Source organism: Cladophialophora immunda, assembly GCF_000835495.1.
Source record: "Cladophialophora immunda strain CBS 83496 unplaced genomic scaffold supercont1.4, whole genome shotgun sequence".
Classification (NCBI taxonomy): domain Eukaryota; kingdom Fungi; phylum Ascomycota; class Eurotiomycetes; order Chaetothyriales; family Herpotrichiellaceae; genus Cladophialophora; species Cladophialophora immunda.
Genome location: NW_015622544.1, coordinates 108,935 through 128,106, shown reverse-complemented (window position 1 = coordinate 128,106; position 19,172 = coordinate 108,935). Strand labels below are relative to the sequence as shown.

Genomic DNA, 19,172 nt, shown 5'->3' with positions numbered 1-19,172 from the left:
CGTATAGTCATTAGTCCGCCCAGCGAATCCAGTATGTGTTGCTCATCAATGTGACCATGACAGACAGATGTCGTCTTTGCCTAGCCTCATAATTAACCAAGACGGGGATCCGCGACAAGCATAGCAGATATAGAACATAACGACAAAATACCTCCGCATTTTCCATCATCCACCAGTCCCGTTACTCGCTGGACAAACAATATGCAAATCATGTATCGCCGTGATCGCGTTTCATTCTCCCTCTCCAGTCTTCGCTGCATGAGCGAGTTGGAAAAACAGGCTACTAGCCCTCACCATGTTCATCGACAGCAGGCCCTTCTATCTTCCAAGGGAAGACTCCCACCCTCCGCAGGAAACCCGTAACGTTCTGATCCATATGAATCATTGTCCGCTGGAAATCGTTGTTGTGGGGTAGATTGAACACAGCACTCCACTTGCCAACGAAGAGGATCATGTCTATGGCGAGAGATGTGATGACGCAGGCAGCCCTGTTCGTGCACATGGGTGACTGCAGCATTTTCTCGTGGCTTCGCGGCAGACAGAAAATGGCGACGTTGGCTGTCAATCCTTGAGCAGATTGGACAGTATGGATTGGCACTTTGTCCCACCCAGTCGTCGCGTTCCTTGACAAAAGCACTTTGCTGCTATCGCTGCCGGATACGACCATGATCTGGGACATCTGGCAGGCGCCTGTAGAAAGTAGGGTTCTGACAAGCACGTCCACAAAGTTGGCCTGCGGTTGTTCATTGACAGCGGTCGGATCATCAATGTCGAAGAAGTGAGCAAAGGACGTGATCCTTGTTGCTTTGCCCCTCTCGTCAACGATTTGCAGACCTGCCGCAAGTCTCTCTAGCATCTTGGACAAAAAGAGGCCGGGGTCTCCAGTCCGTCGCGCTGCCTGCAGTTGGTGGCCATAGAAGACCTTGCTTCTCAGGGAACAGAGATCCGAATGTGTTACGTGATCGACATCAAGCATACAGCTAGGCCATCGCTCCTCCATAAGCTTTTCGAAGACAGACTTATGCCCATCTGTCTTACCTCTGAGAGGTTTTGCATAAGGACCGAGTTGGCGATGGTCACCCAATAGCACTAATCTCGTCAGACTGGTAAAATGTTTAGACAATAGCATCAGAAACTCGTCGTTCGCTAATATGCCAGCGTCTGCGGCAATAAGCACATGAGGTGTCCAGCCTTCCTTCGGCCATTCATCCCAAGATGATGAGTATGTGCATACGATGAGTCTGAAAGCCTCGAGACTGGACGTCTTTCCATGCTGAAGATGGAGATGATGAAATCGGAAGTCGCAGAGATTTTCTCTGAAAACGAACCCGTCGGCGATCTTATCCACCGCTGTATCTGTGTACCCACAGATCAGGATCTTCGTCTGAGGGGCCTCTCGCAAAACCGCTTCCGCAACTGCGACTATAGTAGATTGTAGTGCACTACCAGCGGGCGCATGAACAAGGGACACTTGGTGGTTGAAGAAATTTTGGATCACCCGACTTTGAGATCGTTCCAGCGGGCCCAAAGGAGGCAAGTCAATGGAATGACCCGGTTCCGCGAATGGCAAAGTTTCGCTAATGGTCTCGCCTTGCCCTAAAAACATAGATAACAATGGGAGATAGTGTTCGTTAGTCGACGAGGCAGCAAGAAAAGTGGCATTTGTGGATTCCACCCAGGCTGCTGCAGTGTAGGAATGCTTGCCCTCTGCCTTGATAATGGCCGCTTCGCGATTAATGAAATCTTGTATTCTGTCAGGCAGCATTTCTGTTGGATCGGCCATACCTGTCACGGTGACCTCGCCGTCCTGTTCGAGAAGAGCCTGGTTTGAAATTAACAAGAGGATATCTTCAGGCCTCCAATCCCGAATAGAAGGTATGTCGTGGAAGTGGAGTCTGATCCGACTGAAAGTTATATGTGTTCTCGCTAAGAGCAGAGCCGTTTGGTGGGGCTGAAGAATCAAGCCGTCCTTGATCTAATCGAAGCAACGTCCACAACGCGGTGAATTGTCAACAAGAAGAATAACAATCTGGGCGTCGGGATTGTTTGCATCGGGTTTGCGTCGATAGGGACTGGCGACACGCACTCGGGAGGTGCAATCCAGTCCACCCACTGTCCTGAGGAGGGGGGGTTTAACCTCGATTCGAACACGACTTGCTTCGAATCGTAACCAAGTGTAAAGTTCTGGTCGTTAATTGTCTGCCAGATTTTGATACTGCCGTTATAGAATATTTCACACTCGCAGCCTACTCGCTAGCTGCGAGTGATAAATCCCTCAGTGAACTCCTCCTGGTCCGGGCTATCAACCTGATAAGACAAGTAAACAGAAGATGTAAATGACCCTATGGGCGAAAGTTTGCGACGCTTTGTTTGGGGGGCGGGGCATCGCGGAGATTAAGAGAGTTGAAGTACAGCTCAACGGAACTCAAAATATAGACATTAACGACAACATGTTAGGCTGTCTTTGAGGAACAGAAGTGAGGGTCGTTCAGAAAATAGCCTGGACACTTGTCAGCTAGTCTCAGATAGCAAAGATGCACAAGAAGCCGCCCACTGAGGTCAGTCCTGAGGCGCATTGAGGAAGGTGGCTTTGTAGGCGTGGGGAAGCGGTTGGGCAGAATCTAGTATTTGGACAGCGAGCAGAAGATGAAGGTCTGACGGGGATTGTCAAAGGTTTGACAGTTCGTAGAGTCACTCAGGTAGAATACTTGAGACTTCTTGGGTCGGAGAGCTAATTGTTGTCTCTTTGGCTAACAGGTTGTTGAGGATTGAAGGAGGCTGGGAGAGTGCAAGCAATGAAATTGAGCCTCAGTAGGACAGACAGGTATTGAGGGCGCAAAGTCGGTCGAAGCAGCTGAAATTTGATACACGTTCGTGCACTCTGTACAGTTTTAACAAGATGTCTTCTTGTGATGGATATAGGAGCACAAAGTATTGATTATCGATGGATAGGGATGGTGTTGTGTGAAGAATTGAATGAAAATGGAGAAGCGGGAAGTCAAAGAGGAGATCTGGGGTGGTGCGAGTCGATTGGCCGAGACAGCATCATGACTTTGGCCTGTACCTGCTCGGTGACCGCCTAGCGAGCGGGGGAGCCACTCCCTAAACACTTTACGCACCTTATAGGGACTTAGCGCCTAGCAAGCTGAACATTAGGTATCTGCCTACCTTACCTGTACTTGTATGCACGGGGAACCTCGCACCCAGTCCCCAACGCTCCGAGTAGCTTGCTTACCTACAAGTAGTCCTGACAAAGACTCTGGCTTGGACAGTGCGATTCTACTGGTTCTCAGGCGCTGTGTTCAATCACATCACAACCTTCGGATTCCTTAGTGGGCGGCTTCACACTTGTTCGCGTGCGTCTAGGGACCGTCCGTCTTGCGTTAGAGACCTGTACAGTAGCAAATACACAATGCCTCATGAAATAATTCTGGGCCTGCGATTACCTCGAGCTGTTCACCAGAAAAAGTGGGATGACCAAGATTCGGAGATGGAGAGCCGGGTGTCACTGTGGCTGGGAGTTCCCGGGTGGCCGCATCACGTCTTTACTCGGCAGGGCACCTACGTGGGGACCCTATCACTTTCCAAGTCCTTATGCTACGCCTACAGAGAGAGGGGCGCCCCCCCCCCCCAAGGCGGAGGGGGCTCGGCTAGGCAAACGACGCAAGGCAACACGTCACAGGTCTCACTCGTCAGGCTTAAAACCATCCACTCGCTGGCTGAGGCGTGGTGCAAAGTGCCCCTCGCAAAGATGATTTGCCCTGCTAACCAGAAACGCATCCGAACAAACTAGGCGCTGAATTTTGGACAAAGTAGTACCGCCGACTCATTAATCTTCAACCCTCTGCGCTTCTCATCCCCCTCGCCTTCTTCACTCTCCTTTTCCCCTCCGTGGCTTTCTCAACGCTGAAGATGGATCAGAACAATCTCAGGCGCAAGGACACCACAAAAGGTCCGCCACTGCGCGTTCTCTCGCTAGGTATGTATGGGCATTTCTTGATTCTAAGTCCCCAGTTTGTTTGCGCCCAACATACTGATGAGGGCAGATGGCGGCGGCGTTCGCGGGTATTCAATGCTCATCATCCTCCAAGAACTCATGCATAGAGTCTATGTCGTGACCGAAGGAGAACCACCCGATCGACAGTCTGGTACCCCAAAGCCTTGCGACTATTTCGACCTCATCGGCGGCACTGGCACAGGAGGATTGATTGCCATTATGCTGGGACGCCTGCGCATGGACCTGGAAACCTGCAAGGCTGTCTATGTGAGGATGACAAGAAAAGTCTTTGAGACGGACAAGACGTTTGCCGGCATTCCATACAAGCATACTTTATTCAAAGCCTCCAAACTGGAAGAGGCTATCAAGTTATGTGTTCAAGAGCACACGCTCTTTGAGGATGAAGGGAATGACGGCACAGCTTCCGGAGGTCGCGAATTCCAAGACTTGACGAGTCCCGTCAGCACCACCAGTACCGCAGTCAGGAGATCGATGAGCGTCAGAAGTTCCAATTCCATCAACAGTCCCGCAACTCCACTCCGCACCTCCATTGTCTCTCCCTCGTTCCCAGCTTGGGGCAATGCCAATGCTAGCCTCTACGACAGCCGTCATAACCGAACTAAGACGTGAGTGGTCTCCCCTGTTCCGCCAAAGGAGCGACACCATTTCAAGCGATGACTGACTGAGAACAGTGCTGTCACCGCAGTGTATCAAGGCACAAATCCCCGAACAGGTTCCTCGATCCTTTTGCGAAGCTACGATAGTCGTAAAGAGCCACCTCCTGAGTACAACTGTAAGATCTGGGAAGCTGGGAGAGCCACTTCGGCTGTGGGTCTTGCCTTCAAACCTATTCAGATCGGGCAGACGGTGTTCATCGACGAGGGCGCAGGCAAATTCAATCCGGCGCCACAGCTACTCGAAGAGGCCGCGGTCAACGAGTGGCCGGGTAGAGAAATAGGAGCCTTCGTCAGCATTGGGACAGGAAAACGCCCCGAAGGGACCAATGCCCGGCAACACGAATGGTGGGAAGATTTCATCGGCGGCAGCATGGGCGCCTTTGCTGAAGCAAGGCGCCGACTTATAGCCAAAATCGAAGGCTGTGAGGAAACCCACCAGCAAATGCTCAAGACAGAACTGCCTAAGCGAGGCGTCCCACTCGACAATTACTGCCGCCTGAACGTCTCGGTTGGTCTCGGAGAATTCGCCATGAACGAATGGCAGCATTTGTCCCAGATGACGGTCAACACCAGGAAGTATTTGCATGATCCTGCTACTCAGAAAGCATTGATGGATATGGCAACGAAATTGGCCAAAATTGAATTGATGAAGAGAAGATACGAGCATCAGTCAGACGCATACGCCCGTGAGTCAAGCTGGTCGTTGAGACCGAATAACATACCTCCAGTGCCGTCTCACCCGTCAGCGGTCGAGTTGCCGGCGGATGAAGAGATGTACCCGACGACTCCTCCTCAGCATTATCGCGTCCCTGGAAATCCTCCATACCCTGATCATCTGGCATCCTCTCAAGACAAGTTCGTCCTGGTTCCAGGGGAATCACCTCCACCGCGCCTGTCTAGCGATTTACCGTATCGAGGAAGGGATGACAAGATGGTCGTACCTCAGTTCCCACCTCCGGCCTCAACATACAATCAGTCACAGGTACCACCTCCAAGACCTCCAAAAACACCAATCAACGATCATGTCTATCCTGCTTATCCTCCTCAACGTATCTCACCCGGGAGGCCAAATGGTGCTCCTCGCCCGCCATATCCAGACGACGAAGAGCCTCCGCCACAGTTTAACCGATACAAGAAGCCAGAGTATATCCCCAGGTAGTCAGAAAAGAGGGAGACTTGATGATTGCACTTTATATGCCATGCGAATGCGCCGCTTCCGATTGCCGAAGCTATGATTGTACGATTGTGGTCATCTTTGCTTGTAATTTCAGATACCCAAATGAGCATATGATGGATTGGAAAAACAGGACATAGCTACCGGCTGAAAGCCAGAAGCCAGTCAGCACATGGGGCTTCGGGTTTCCAGATCGATATTTTGAATTCACGAGAAATGATATTGCATATTGCCGCTATAAGCCCCACCGTATTACTTTCGGCGGAGCATAAATACTTTTGCCGCCCCAGGAGCCTGGGCTCTCGAGCCAGCCTTGGCTGTATTTTGCCGGACTTGTTTGCCACTAGAACCTCTCTCGACATCCACCGAAGTTGCTTTACTTCCCCTTGAACAAAGGACAATAATGTAATCATGCCGGCGGCAACCTCACAGCCGCCGGTCAAGCTTTCGCTTCCTCTGGTACGTTTATGCTGGTTTTATGATGCCTAAGTGTACCAGTCCTTCGACACATTCGTCAATCGCAAATTGGATAGTCGCTGACATCTTTTGCAGCAATTTCAGCAGGAGATCTATCAGCTCCTTCGCACCGAGGATGTTCTTGTCATCCTGGCTCGGGGGCTTGGTCTTCTTAAGATTGTCACAAACCTACTCCATTCATATGACGCGGCAGGCAACTCCCTCGTCATAGTCGTTGGGGCGGAGGACCGTGAAAATGAATGGATTGGCGAAGCACTGGCCGAGCACTACGCCGTGTCTCGGAGTCCTCAAGCGAAAGGTCTCCGTGTCATAAACACGGACAAAGCCACCGTGGCAGCGAGGGAGAAAATCTACGCTGATGGAGGAATTGTCTCAGTCACCAGTCGGATCCTCGTGGTTGATCTTCTCTCCAAGTTGTTGGATCCAGAAACCGTGACTGGCTTGGTTATCCTTCATGCGGACCGTGTCGTCGCAACCAGCACCGAAGCATTTATTGTACGATGTTTCAGACAGCATAACAAAATCGGATTTCTCAAGGCCTTCAGTGACTCTCCCGAACCTCTGACATCATCATATGCACCTCTAGCAAGCATGATGCGAAATTTATTCCTGAGGAAGCCGTCTTTGTGGCCGAGATTCCATGTCTCGATTGCGCAGAGCCTCGAAGGCAAGAAGAAGGCAGAAGTCATTGAGTTGGAGATTGAGATGACAGCCTCGATGAAAGCAATACAACAAGCTGTCATGGAATGCGTGGAGATGAGTATTTCGGAACTGAAAAAGGCCAACTCGGGGCTTGAGATGGATGATTGGACACTTGATTCTGCTCTTCACCAAAATTTTGACGCCATAGTCCGCAGACAGCTAGACCCCGTGTGGCACCGAGTAAGCTGGCGAACGAAACAGATCGCGAACGACCTTACCGTGCTTCGAACGATTCTACACTCTCTTCTCAGCTATGACTGTGTTTCGCTGCTGAAGTATCTGGATACTGTTCTTGCAACACATTCTCCTCCTCCAAGCTCTAAACAGCAAGATCAATCACCGTGGCTGTTTATGGATGCTGCTTCAGTCATATTCAACTCGGCAAGGGACCGGGTCTATATTGGCAAAGTCGAAGACAGTAGCGTTCTACCCACATCCAAGTTACCAGATTCTCTGACTCCGGTCCTTGAAGAACAACCGAAATGGGCTGTCCTCGCGGAAATTCTGCAGGAGATTGAGACCGATGCTTACCTAAATCCAATGCGGAGTGACTCGAATGACACGGTGTTGGTGATGTGCAATGATCAAGGGACTTGCCGTCAGATCCGAGAATATCTGCAGTCCATGCACGTGAAACCTCTATCTCGAGAGCCGAACAATGGGCAAGCTCCTCATGAAGTGGAGGAACTGGAAGCCAAGGGCTCCGCAGAATTCATGCTGAGGCGCAAACTTCGAGAGTATCTTGGGTGGAGAAAGACATTCGCTCAAGTCAGCGCGTCACTGTTTGAGGAGAATCAGAAGTCTCTGAACGAGATCAAGGGAAATAATACCACATCTGCTCGACTCGGCAGCAAAGCACCCGCCAGCAAACGCAGGCGCATGAGAGGCGGAGGTGCCTCCGGCCTCAACCCCTCCCGCACTGCCAATGGTGCTGTGGCTATCATTGAGGACAGAGCAGCGCAAGTAGCTGGTCTACTGGCAGAGCTGCGTCCCACAGACGCTGAAGCGCTTCAAAAGGACGATATCGTGATTGAGGACCTCAATGAGGCTGGAGAAGACTTCTTCGAACTGTACAGCCCGGAGGACCAAGTGGTGATTCATCCATACGACGGCGACCAGGATGACCAACTTCTCGAAGAGGTCAGGCCGAAATACATCATCATGTACTCCCCATCGGCGGACTTCATCAGGAGAGTCGAGGTTTACAGATCAAGTCACTCGGACCGCAGTGTACGTGTGTACTTCCTTTACTATGGTAAGAGCGTTGAAGAGCAGCGATACCTATCTGCAGTTCGTCGGGAAAAAGATGCCTTCACGAGACTTATCAAGGAGCGAGGTAGCATGGCCGTCACGCTTACAGATGCTGGAAATTTGGACCCCGAAGAAGCATTTTTGCGGACGGTCAACACTCGAATCGCGGGCGGTGGCAGACTCGCGGCCACGGCTGCTCCTCCGAGAGTGGTGGTGGACGTTCGCGAATTCCGCTCATCCCTCCCAAGCTTACTGCACGGCCGAAGCATGCAAATTGTCCCGTGTCAACTGACAGTTGGCGATTATGTCCTGTCACCGGATATCTGCGTGGAACGAAAGTCGATACGAGATCTAATTGCGTCTTTCAAGAATGGCCGACTCTTCAACCAAGCAGAGACAATGCTCCAGTACTACAAGTATCCGTTTCTGCTTATCGAATTTGACCAGAATAAATCTTTCACCCTAGACCCGTTTGCAGACTTGACTTCAGTCCTCAAGGCGCCGGATGCAGAGACCAGGGATCTGCAAACCAAATTGGTGCTTCTCACACTGGCCTTTCCGAGACTCAAGGTCATTTGGGCGTCGTCGCCTTACCAGACCGCGGAAATCTTCGAAGAACTCAAGAAGCAGCAAGAAGAGCCGGACCCACTGCGAGCAGTGCAGATTGGTCTAGATGAGAACGAGGACCCGGAAGAGAGAACATTCAATACTGGACCGCAAGACCTCCTGCGGACAATCCCTGGAGTCACGGCAAAGAACGCCAGTCGCCTGTATCTTGAGGCCAAGAACGTGCTGGAAGTCGCTAACATGAGCCTTGAGGAGCTGGATCCACTTGTTGGTAAGGAGTCGGGGCGACAAATCGTCAGGTTCTTCACTCGCAGAGTTGGTGACGAAGAAGACCAGTTAATGTAAACTATTACTGGGTTCCTGATATTGTAATATGGCCCGAATTCGTCGGGCTGGACAGCTGCTGTGGCTGTGGCTGTGGCGGCGGTCTTTCATTTGTGAAATTGAATGAGCGGCACCCTCGGTCGGCGCTTTACTGGGGAAATAGTCGTCGATATCACTTGGAGGATTGGTTTGATGATAGATGGCCACGGGGGGTCATAGTAAGGAATAATCAACCAAGTCACAAAAGCACAAGTTCGGAGTATAATCCGCGTGAAACACAAATGTGGTTGATTGTCTCTAACTCAAGCTAGACCCATTCTCCAGACTCCCATCATATCATACCTGCACTCATACTGGTGTGTTCGTGTGTATGCTCGGAGAAAAGCAGTACAGTGGCAATACAGCCTCGTGACTCATCAAGTCATGTCCTTCCAGACCTGCTGAATTCTCCGTGAATGCATCCAAGAAATAGTCTCGTCCATTAGATGTCGTCGATATCGACCTCCTTGTCAGAGTCACTATCCCGGTCCTCATCGAACTCGACATTATCGTCCACGCCCTCGTGACCGTAGGTATCGGTCTCATTGATCTTTGCGCTCTCGGGAAGTTCTCCGTATGCCTTCAGAGACCTTGCCTCGTCGGCGCTGTACTTCAAAATGACATCCCCCTTCTCGTCTTGATAGTCCCGTAAACTCAGCAGGATGATGTCTCCTTGATTGATCCAGACCTTCTTGCGTAGTTTGCCGCGAATGTGGGCGAGGCGTTTTTCGCCGTCGAAACAGAGGGCCTCGAGGCGGCCGTTGCCCAGCATCTTGAGGACTTGGGCGTATTCTTGCCCTTCTTCCTTGAAGGTCAGTTCGCGCTTTTCGTTGTCATTTTCGTTCTTGCCGCGACGTCGGTTTTTGCCTCCCTGTCAGGACGAGAATTTAGCATACTGCCGTCAGAGAACGAGGCCTGTCTGGCTTCCAGTGTGATTTTTGCGTTGTTGTCATGGACAGAGACCACAGAATCGTGGCGGGGTAAATTCGATGCGGTGTGTGGCGCTTGTGCGAGGGGGCTATAGACTAACCTTTCCCTTATTCTTAGGCATATTGGCTGACTGCTCTCAGTAATAGAAGGGTGTTTGCTTTTGATCGAAGTGGTTGATGGGTCGCGAGAGGCTGGTCTCGCGTGTTTGTAGAATTAATAACGTGGGGGATTGTGCGAGAAAGACTGTCTTTTTGTGGAAGAAACTGCGAAAGAAATGCGCAGGTTGACGTTGTTTGTGAATTAAGCGGCAATCATTCGTGGGGCAACTTTCCATGGCCACTAGTCCACGGCTGGCGAACAGCAACAATTTAGAATCTTCACCCTGCTTCTTCGCTGCGTGGCTACTATTGACTCATGTGCTCGTGGCCCTCTTGCTGCTCTGTCCATAGCTTCGAACTGAGCCCGCTTGTTCTAATGTCATTTCCTCGCTGTTGAAAATGTTTACCCAATGGCCTCCGTTGTCACCACTCGCCCCTTCAAGCCTCTCCCCGTTCCGCAGGCTCTTGGATTCGGACTGAAGGCGCGATATACGCCCGTCGAAAATGTTCCCACCCTCTTCGATCACAAATTCCTAGCCGACCGTTACAGCCCCAAACGAGCCGCCGTTACAGATTATTACTCGAGACTTGCACCAGACGTGCTTCGATGGCGTGTCATCTCCAATGCTAGCATCAAAAAGGTCCCCAAGGCCGTGTTGCGCAATCGACTCAAGCGGAGATGGGCCAGTGCCTTTACGGAAGCCCTGAAGAAAGCCGGATACTACCATAACGGCAGGAAGCGTTCTGGACCCAAGGATGGCAAAAACTACATCCCCGGCCTCAAGGGTACTCTCGAAATCCTGGTCTTCTCAGAACGTGGCATCAGCTGTCCTCACGGCGAGCTTGTTGGTGCATGTGGTGCTTTACTGAAGTCTCTACAGCGAAAGAAACAGCACCTAGACACCACGAGTGTCGACTCTGCGGCAGAGAAGAAGTCTCAAGAGGATACAGCAGACACCGAAGACGGTGAGGATGTGCCGTCCTCCATGTGGTCACTTTGGGGGCGAAAGCTCTTCTGAAGGAACAATCTGTAAAATATGTGATACCCTGTACAATCACAGTTCGGCGCGGAGAATTTACATGTCAAATCAAGCATATCAGCTTAAACCACGGGTGCCTATTGTTTTATCGAAGTTCCTTCGAGGGAGCCCTCTTTCCGTCCCTCGCCTGAATTACTCACGCTCGATTGAGCGAGGTATCCTCCGCCGGCCCTCGCTCTCATACTCCTTCGCCACCGAAAAGCGTCGAATATTCCACTGTCGAAAGAGGAAACCGAAAAGGTTCCTGGATGGATACATGATGACCGTCTTGTCGCCCTGTTCGGTGTTTGTTAGACCCTGTCTGATGTACTATTTCGAGGTGGACGGTGTAGGCGATGTTCCAGGAGGCGGAACAACAACTGGGCCATCATAAGCCAGCCGTTATTCTATGGTCCCAAGGTGGAAAAGCCAGTTAAGACCAAAGCAATCACAGATGGCAAAAATGGAATCAGGTCTGTTCTGTTCAAGCCGTCCCAGAGTTGGAGCGTTGTATTTGCCCGTGCGCACACAAAGCCGAAGAGATTTCAGTGACTCTACCTCTCCCTGCAATAATATGAAGTAGAGTGAGGAGAACGCGGCACAGAGTAGATTTGAACATGCAGCGTGTCAAGTCCTTATTTCGAAGGGAACCCGATCTTCGAGCAACAAGAGGACGAAGCCGCCCCTGAGTTTCACGTGCGGGAACTTTTGGTGCGGAATCATGGCGGCCAACACCCGTCGATGGCACCGTAAGAATTGATGTCCATTGAATCTAACAGATCAGCATTACCGACACAGGTCCCTCGTGCAATAGTCGTTCAGCCTTGATTAGTTCTTCGTGCCCGTTGAGTCGCTCGCTTGGTCTTTGTTTTGTGCATTGTCCATTGTTATCTCTCGCCGTCGAAAAGATGTTGGTTTCCTTGACTGTTGGTAAGGTCGATGCGGGTGTCGCAGTCCTGCTCACCCAGGACAAGCGGTTGGTAAGTTGGGTGCCCTCTGTTTCGCACCGTCCACAGACTAACGCCTGCCTTAGATCGAGTTTCCTTCCATCCTTCTGCCCTCTACCATCACATCGGGCTCGATTGTGGACATCGAGGTCAAACAAAACCACGAAGCAGAGCGGAAATCACAGGCCGCTTTCGCTGCGCTACAGAGGCAAATATTAAACACCTATGGTCTTCATGTCCCCGCGACACCTCTCTTGCGCCTACGCAATGCCACGCAAACCTCCCTCGTTCTCGAATGGGATCCCATTCAGTTGGCAACAACGACCCTTCGTTCACTTGCCCTGTACCGCAACGGCAGCAAGGCGGGAAACATACCACGCCCTCTAGAGACGCTCAGCACGAAAATGAGCGGGCTTGCGATCGACACGGAGTACTCGTTCTATTTGGTGCTCAAGACCAGTGGCGGCATATATACGAGCAATACTCTCGCTGTCAAGACTCACGCTATGAATAACCTGACGGGTATAACTGTTACCCCAGGGATACTCCCTCCACAGCTGAGAGAAAGCCTCGAAGCAGCGATCTCACGGATCGGCGCAAGGATCAATGACACAGTCAAGATCGACACTACCCATTTCGTCTGCACAGAAGGCCGGGGTCGTGACTGGGAAAGAGCAAATGAGATGAACATCCCTGTCGTCAGACCTGAGTGGGTGGAAGGATGTGAAAGAGAAGGCAAGATTATCGGAGTTCGTGGATATTATCTGGATGCGGATCCCAAACAAAGACAGATCGGGTCGAATCCAAGTCTTTCAGCGCCAGCAGGTCGACCCTCTACCACCACTGCGCCAGCTCCGCCAGCCCCTCAACAGGCCAATGTGCCGCAACGGCCCAAGGAACAATCGCCACAAAGCCCTGATCGAGATAGTACCGTGAGCGGCGAACCGGGTCCTGAAGTTTTGCCTACTCCACCCCCTCAGAAAGATCTGCCGCCGACGCCTGCCGAGGGTGGCGAAGACGAAAGCGAAGACGAAGAGGCGGAAGAGGAGGAAGAAGGACCTACAGCTGTCGAACCGAAGGGCAAAGGCAGAGCCCCAGATGTTGAGTCAGATCAGGAAGAGGATGAGGACGACGAGGAGGAATCAGGTGGTCCTCAGCAGCTGTCTCAAGCTGAAGGCAAAGGGGCCGAAATGGAGGATGTTGCATTGTGACAGGAATGAAAAGGAACTGGTCTTAGAGGGGCCAGCTCACAGCAATCCGTGCTGTGAGCTGGCCATATCTTCGGATTGGTCAGTATCTATTTGGCATTGGTTGGTCACGATTCGAACGGGGCTGCAATCCGGCAAAAGGCACCTACGACAGTAGGTACTGTCGCTCAGCATCGGAATTCATATGGCTTCCTACCGAGCTTGCAGCGCAAAAGTTCCATGAATTTCAGGTGCCGAACCACCATTCTGGGGGGAAATTGGCTGTGAATAGAGACGTCTGGAGTCGGGAATGAACTTTGGCGAAGGAGACCAGCGTGCCCCCCGGGCTCAGCCACAAGCCCTGGGCCGACCTTCTACGATATGCGAGAGGAAGGCCAGCAACCATCGCGGGCATCATCAGTGACCTGCTTTCAACTTTCTTGTGTTCACAAGCGAATCACACAAGCTCCCCTTGAACACATCTGGAGGTTTTGGTTGTATGCGATTCTCTTGACAGGATTTGGGTTCATTGATGGGGTGGACACATGCCAATGACTGCTCGTCGGTGCGTGCGACCATCCAGATTCAGCACCAAAGCTCGCAGCTCACGACTCACCGCCAAAGAAGCTAGGCACAGCTCTCAGCAAGCCCAGAGGAACACTGCGGGTGAAATGGGCAATGGAGGGGCTCGCCTGCATTTGAGCTGGCCCTATTTCAGAGGCGTCAGCACTGTGATTCGAGCTCCAAGTTGTCCTCGTACTTCAGCCTCACTAGCCGCACTGCTCCGGCCACTCAGGGCTCAGCCTTGTTGCTGCGCATCTGCAGGCCAAGGCAGTCGCCTCGACAAAAATACTACCACTCGTCATCTTGTTCGCCCAGCCATACGACCTTGGACAAGCATCTGTCCCAAAGAGTTTGCCCATCCAGCGCAACCATGAGTGCCGTCGGTGTCTCTGGCTCTATAAGACCGTCTTACATTTCCAGCTCCAGGCCTGTTTCTTCTTCCACATCCAACTACAGACAAAGCAACTGCTCAAACCAACACTTTCCTTTTCATTTTCTTTCCAGTCTCTCTCTGAGTTTTATTTCCTTGCCACACTCATTCAAACCTGTTTTGATCAAACAGCACACCTCACTTCAGAGGCTCTCGAGCACACTCACTCTAATCCCCAGGCTAATTTCAGTCAAACAAGCATTCAAAGACAGCTACGAAACCCGCATTCTCAATAGTTGTCCCAAAGTCTAAGTCAATACTCAATATCCACTCGACGACAAGAATAAACAGACCAAGATGTACGCTCAATCAATCGTCGCCGGAATCCTCAGCATTGTTGCCCTTACCAGCGCCGCTCCTCTCACTGCTCGCAGTCAGTCTGGCAGCTACAGCTACAATAATGGCACCTCAACCAGGACAGCCCCTCCCATGAGTACCGGTTCGGGCTCTGGCTCGCCATACAATGTTCCAAGCTACGGCAACCAGGGTCAACCTATTGCCACCATCATCCCCGACTTCACCTCCCAATACACTGTTTCCACTGGTGCCGTGGATTTTCATACTAGCCGCGGCCTCGTCTCCCGCACTCACAGTAACAATGGAAATGACGTTACCACCTTGGTCACATTTGAACTTGATGGGATGTACAGCGGTAATCAATGTCAACTGGTCTTCGACCTGGGCAGTGACCCAACAAGCTACGTTACCGGTACCGGCAAAGCCCAACTTTTCACGACCATCGCTCCCGCCACAGCCGATAGCGAGAGCTGGCCCTCGGGCAATCTGCGAAATCAAGCTCTCGGCACAATCGACGTGAATGCCTACGGGCGCGCATCCTGGGAAGCCGGTTCCGGACCTGGTGCCACTGTCGAGGGCAAGTTCCCGTGCTCGATGATCGCAGGCCAAATCTACGGTGGAGAGATTGTCCCCGTCGGGGATGAGGATACCATATCTTGGACTGCCGGAAAGGGTGATGGACCCAAGATTCTCGTCTTCTAAACCAACGAGTGTGGGCATGGGCTTTGTTCAGTTGAAACACGGTGCTACTTTATCCTTCTTTTAGCGACTTGGGTTGGACTCATGACTGGATAGGTTTGCTTTTCTCATTTTATCACATAGCGAGCGAGTACGGACGGGCACACATGCACAAGATAACAGGATACCACGATCTCGATACATTTTGTATTGCTTTTTTGTTTTGTGGGCGGGCTATTCTGAGGGACGTGACGAGGGCTGTTCTTTGACTCGGATGCACATTAGCCAAATAGTTTTTAATCGTCTAATCCAGACACCTTTACCATTGTCTGCAACGACAGACCCAAAATATTGGTGTGCGCCTCTGGGAAGCCGTGAATTCCTTTCTCGCTATTTCATGACTGCCCACGCCCCTTTTACTATCTCCTCACCACAACGCCATGAAACTCGTGCTGGACCATTTGGGCCCTCGCTGTGGGCCTTTGGTCCTTGGTTTGCAAGGCGCCGGTAGCCTCCTGAACTTGGAGACTGTCCTGCATCGTTCTCCTTCTCCTTTCTATATTCGGAGTATTCAGTACTAGTACAAGCATTATCGGCCATCGTTTTGTGGCCGCATGTATATGCACAATACGACATCCATCCGACCAAAACTTTGGTTCTCTTGACATTGCCATATGTGGAAAACTTCCCCAGAAGTGTTGAATGATACACTCGTGCTTTTGCTGCTTGGTTCTTTACTTCGTGTCCAAGGTGACCAAACCGAGTCCGTTCTGTATCCAATCTCAGACAAGGCTCCTGTTTCGTTTGTTCCGAATCTCTTCCACACAGGTCACTCGCGGTATCACACTATCTTATACACCTTCTTGCACCACCAGAAACACATAACTCCAAATATGAGTAGACCGGCCGTGGTGGCCCAAAACCAGTTCAGGTTATCCACGTCTTGACCGGGGACTTTGAAATTGCCGCCAAACATGCCGGTCACGATGTTCATGGGTAGGACGATGGTTCCGAGGACGGTCAACTTGCCCAATACGTCGGCAGTCTAGCACACTGATCAGAACAATGTCAATGGGATCGAGGCGTGAATGCTGACGTACCTTCTCCTGCCTCTCGTTCATATGGATGCTGACCTGGGCCAAGTAATTTCCATGCGCCCTGGACAGCACCATCTCGTAATGCGACAAGTTTCCCGTCATGGTCAAAATGTGGTCCTGAATATCGCCCAGGTACAAACCAATTTCGGATTTGGGCGCAACTTCCCACTGCTCGTTACATCGTTTTGCAAACCCTTTGATGACATCGGCTTTGTTGCCTAGTAGTCGGTACAGTGACATGACCTTTTTGCGACATTCGCCTATACGGATGAGCATGTCGATTCCGCTGATCCCCATTTCACCTGCATCTGACTTCTTTTCGTCGAATTTTTTCTGGCCATGCTCCCCGGCGAGAGCATCAGTGTGTTGAAACGCTCGCAGTATCAAGTCGTCAATCGTATCGACCTCTTCTTCGATGTGAGTAATGAGCGGCCCGTACACATCGGTGATGTCGTCAATGATGGCGTACGAGATCCAATCCGCGCTGAGAATGAGATAATCCGAGAGTTGACGAATGCGTCTTCGGACATTTGCTGGGTGAGGGATCTGGGAGAAGTGAAAAGTGACAATACCATATCGGAAAACGCAGACAAACATATTAATGGGTTCCAGGTAGTCCTCACTATTGGTGTCCTGCTCAAAGGTTCGATAATTGATGAAATAGTAGTTGCGAAACAGTTCCACCTTCTCACGGGCTTCTTGCATCATGATATCTTCCGATGTCAGAGCGTGGATGCCGAATGTTTTCGCCAGAACCCGCATTTCCTGATCTGTTGGACATAACACATCGAGCCAGAAAGTCGGTCTCGGACCATACTTCTTCGGCTTGGAAGGCCGAGCAGAAGCAGGTTTCTTCTGTGGTGTCGCCGTGCCCGAGTTCTTGCTCTTATCGGAACTCTTTCCACTGGCCACAGTTTTTAACTGGGTCGTCTCCGCAATGCTGGGCATTCCCGACTGGGTCTCAACGGCCGTTGTGCTTTTGGGACTTTGCAGTGCACTGGGGGTTTCCGTGATCTGACTGATCTCCAACAAATCGTCTTCCTCGGAACTCGACTCAATCAACTCGGGCGGATCTGGGATGAAAAGCTCGCGAAAAGTCCCACCTGGCTGTACCAATTCCGATATCGTCTCGGCGTGAATCGTGCTTTCAAATTCTTCGTTGAAATAGGTGTATCTATATTGCTTGTCCTCCTCGACGTGGTGCCAGGCGTTCTTTTGAGGCCGGAGTCTGCCCTCGACGAAAACAGGTTCGCTGACCTTCTTTGCCCGCCGTTCCCCTGCCTCCCTGGCCTCTTTCTCTTCTCGACTCCACTCGTCGAGAACCCACAGGTTTGGCCACTCTCGTTCCCGGCGTTTTCGCCGTTGGCCACTGATATACTGTTCCTGTGGCTGCGTTCTGCTATAATACTCGTCCCCAACCTCTGATACCTCATCGGTAGGAAAACACACGTCTTCCTCAGCTGGCACCGTCAATGATCGATGTCGTTGAAGTCCACCAGGCCGGAGTCTGGGGCTCGGTGGTGCCGAGTTCGGTTCATTGTCTCCATGGGCATCGATCATGATCAACGCATCTTTGTTGGCAACATTGAGATTCCTTCGACTATCTGGTGAACGCGTGAGGAAGTTGCCGTCATCGACCATGACATCACCAAAGTGAGGTTCAAGATTAGGACTAGGGGGAACAGAGGGTGGATTGTTAACATCGTAGCTTTGATCCGACTTCGGAAACGAGTGTCCAGGAGTCCCGATTGTCCTCTTTCTTTGCGGTTGCTTCGAAGCCGACGACAGCGTAGACGTATGAGACCTGACCCTAAAAAGTCCATAGCCAGCCTCGACGGGAGTCTTGGGCTTTGGCCCAGCAGAAACCAAGGGAGTGCGGTCATCGGCGTCCTCGTTGTCCGATGCGTTGGAACTCGAAGCATCGGGCTGAGTTCTCTGTCTCTTTTGCGAGCCCGAATCAAGTTTTGGGAAAAGCGAGTTCCGATACGACGTAGCAAAAAAGGGAGTTATGCGACTGTCCCGCCGAGGACGTAACGTAGGTTGGTCTCGGTGGTCTAGGAGCGCCTCACTGTCGAGACTGTCATCACTGATGTTGCCTCTGTTAGCTTGGTAGAAGGGCGGACGTGCACCGGGAGCCTCTTGAGCCTCTTCGATCAACGGATCGTCCGTTGGTATATCCCTCCCACTTTGCATTGCAGAGGTCTCTGAAGGGGCAGCAAAGGACTGACGCCTGTTCCTCCTCTTTTTGCCTCCGCGGTGTTTTCTTTTCTTTTTGCCATCTACATGGGCTGTGGAGACAGTGGAGAGTCGGGCTTCGCCTGGTGCTTGAGACGAGGATGGTTGACCGGTTCTAGAGGCGCTCATACTCGATTGGCTCTCGTCGCGGGACTGCGTAGCTTTAGAGGACTGGCCTCGATTGGGGGGTGGGAGAGGATGCATTCAACGATGAAGAGGTATCGCAGGCGAGGCTAGCAAGGGAGGTCTGGGAGTGGCTTGCAGACAGAACGAAGATTCCAATCCGGCCAAAACAAGCTGATAAATAAAACAAGTAAGAAAGACAGGTGGTAAAGGAGTGGACTTTGGATCTCATGTACAAATGATGGTTTTGTTGCTGGGGGCTCGTTCAAAAGCCAATGCTTGACCGATATACACTTTGACCATGACGTGTGGCAACGGCGGGTTTCACAGGCGCAGTCCCTCGACGACTCCGCACGCGA

At 51.5% G+C, this 19,172-nt stretch overlaps 8 protein-coding genes across 8 annotated transcripts; 5 read left to right on the top strand and 3 right to left on the bottom strand.

The window, feature by feature from the left end:
* PV07_06436 (uncharacterized protein) lies at positions 1-2,079 on the bottom strand. The gene has a single exon (XM_016393414.1). It carries the CDS (start codon positions 1,781-1,783, stop codon positions 284-286), a length of 1,500 nt encoding a protein of 499 aa, XP_016246833.1. The 5' UTR covers positions 1,784-2,079; the 3' UTR covers positions 1-283.
* Positions 2,080-3,749: 1,670 nt separating this feature from the next.
* On the top strand, positions 3,750-6,089 carry PV07_06435 (uncharacterized protein). The gene is made up of 3 exons (XM_016393413.1): positions 3,750-3,979; positions 4,047-4,623; positions 4,690-6,089. Exons 1-3 carry the CDS (start codon positions 3,913-3,915, stop codon positions 5,831-5,833), a joined length of 1,788 nt encoding a protein of 595 aa, XP_016246832.1. The 5' UTR covers positions 3,750-3,912; the 3' UTR covers positions 5,834-6,089.
* A 110-nt stretch (positions 6,090-6,199) lies between these two features.
* PV07_06434 (uncharacterized protein) lies at positions 6,200-9,448 on the top strand. The gene is made up of 2 exons (XM_016393412.1): positions 6,200-6,307; positions 6,401-9,448. Exons 1-2 carry the CDS (start codon positions 6,260-6,262, stop codon positions 9,188-9,190), a joined length of 2,838 nt encoding a protein of 945 aa, XP_016246831.1. The 5' UTR covers positions 6,200-6,259; the 3' UTR covers positions 9,191-9,448.
* On the bottom strand, positions 9,435-10,420 carry PV07_06433 (eukaryotic translation initiation factor 1A, Y-chromosomal). The gene is made up of 2 exons (XM_016393411.1): positions 10,239-10,420; positions 9,435-10,079 (listed from the first exon to the last, which is right to left on the bottom strand). Exons 1-2 carry the CDS (start codon positions 10,257-10,259, stop codon positions 9,651-9,653), a joined length of 450 nt encoding a protein of 149 aa, XP_016246830.1. The 5' UTR covers positions 10,260-10,420; the 3' UTR covers positions 9,435-9,650.
* Positions 10,421-10,528: 108 nt separating this feature from the next.
* PV07_06432 (uncharacterized protein) lies at positions 10,529-11,930 on the top strand. Its single transcript, XM_016393410.1, has one exon. The coding sequence runs from the start codon at positions 10,647-10,649 to the stop codon at positions 11,253-11,255; it is 609 nt and encodes a 202-aa protein (XP_016246829.1). The 5' UTR covers positions 10,529-10,646; the 3' UTR covers positions 11,256-11,930.
* A 233-nt stretch (positions 11,931-12,163) lies between these two features.
* On the top strand, positions 12,164-13,413 carry PV07_06431 (uncharacterized protein; the record flags this gene model as incomplete). The annotated part of the gene is made up of 2 exons (XM_016393409.1): positions 12,164-12,235; positions 12,289-13,413. The coding sequence occupies 2 exons, from the start codon at positions 12,164-12,166 to the stop codon at positions 13,411-13,413; spliced, it is 1,197 nt and encodes a 398-aa protein (XP_016246828.1).
* Positions 13,414-14,680: 1,267 nt separating this feature from the next.
* Positions 14,681-15,382, top strand: PV07_06430 (uncharacterized protein; the record flags this gene model as incomplete). The annotated part of the gene is made up of 1 exon (XM_016393408.1): positions 14,681-15,382. One exon carries the CDS (start codon positions 14,681-14,683, stop codon positions 15,380-15,382), a length of 702 nt encoding a protein of 233 aa, XP_016246827.1.
* Positions 15,383-15,688: 306 nt separating this feature from the next.
* On the bottom strand, positions 15,689-19,063 carry PV07_06429 (uncharacterized protein). Its single transcript, XM_016393407.1, has 2 exons — positions 16,459-19,063; positions 15,689-16,403 (listed from the first exon to the last, which is right to left on the bottom strand). The coding sequence occupies exons 1-2, from the start codon at positions 18,892-18,894 to the stop codon at positions 16,200-16,202; spliced, it is 2,640 nt and encodes an 879-aa protein (XP_016246826.1). The 5' UTR covers positions 18,895-19,063; the 3' UTR covers positions 15,689-16,199.
* Positions 19,064-19,172: the final 109 nt, after the last annotated feature.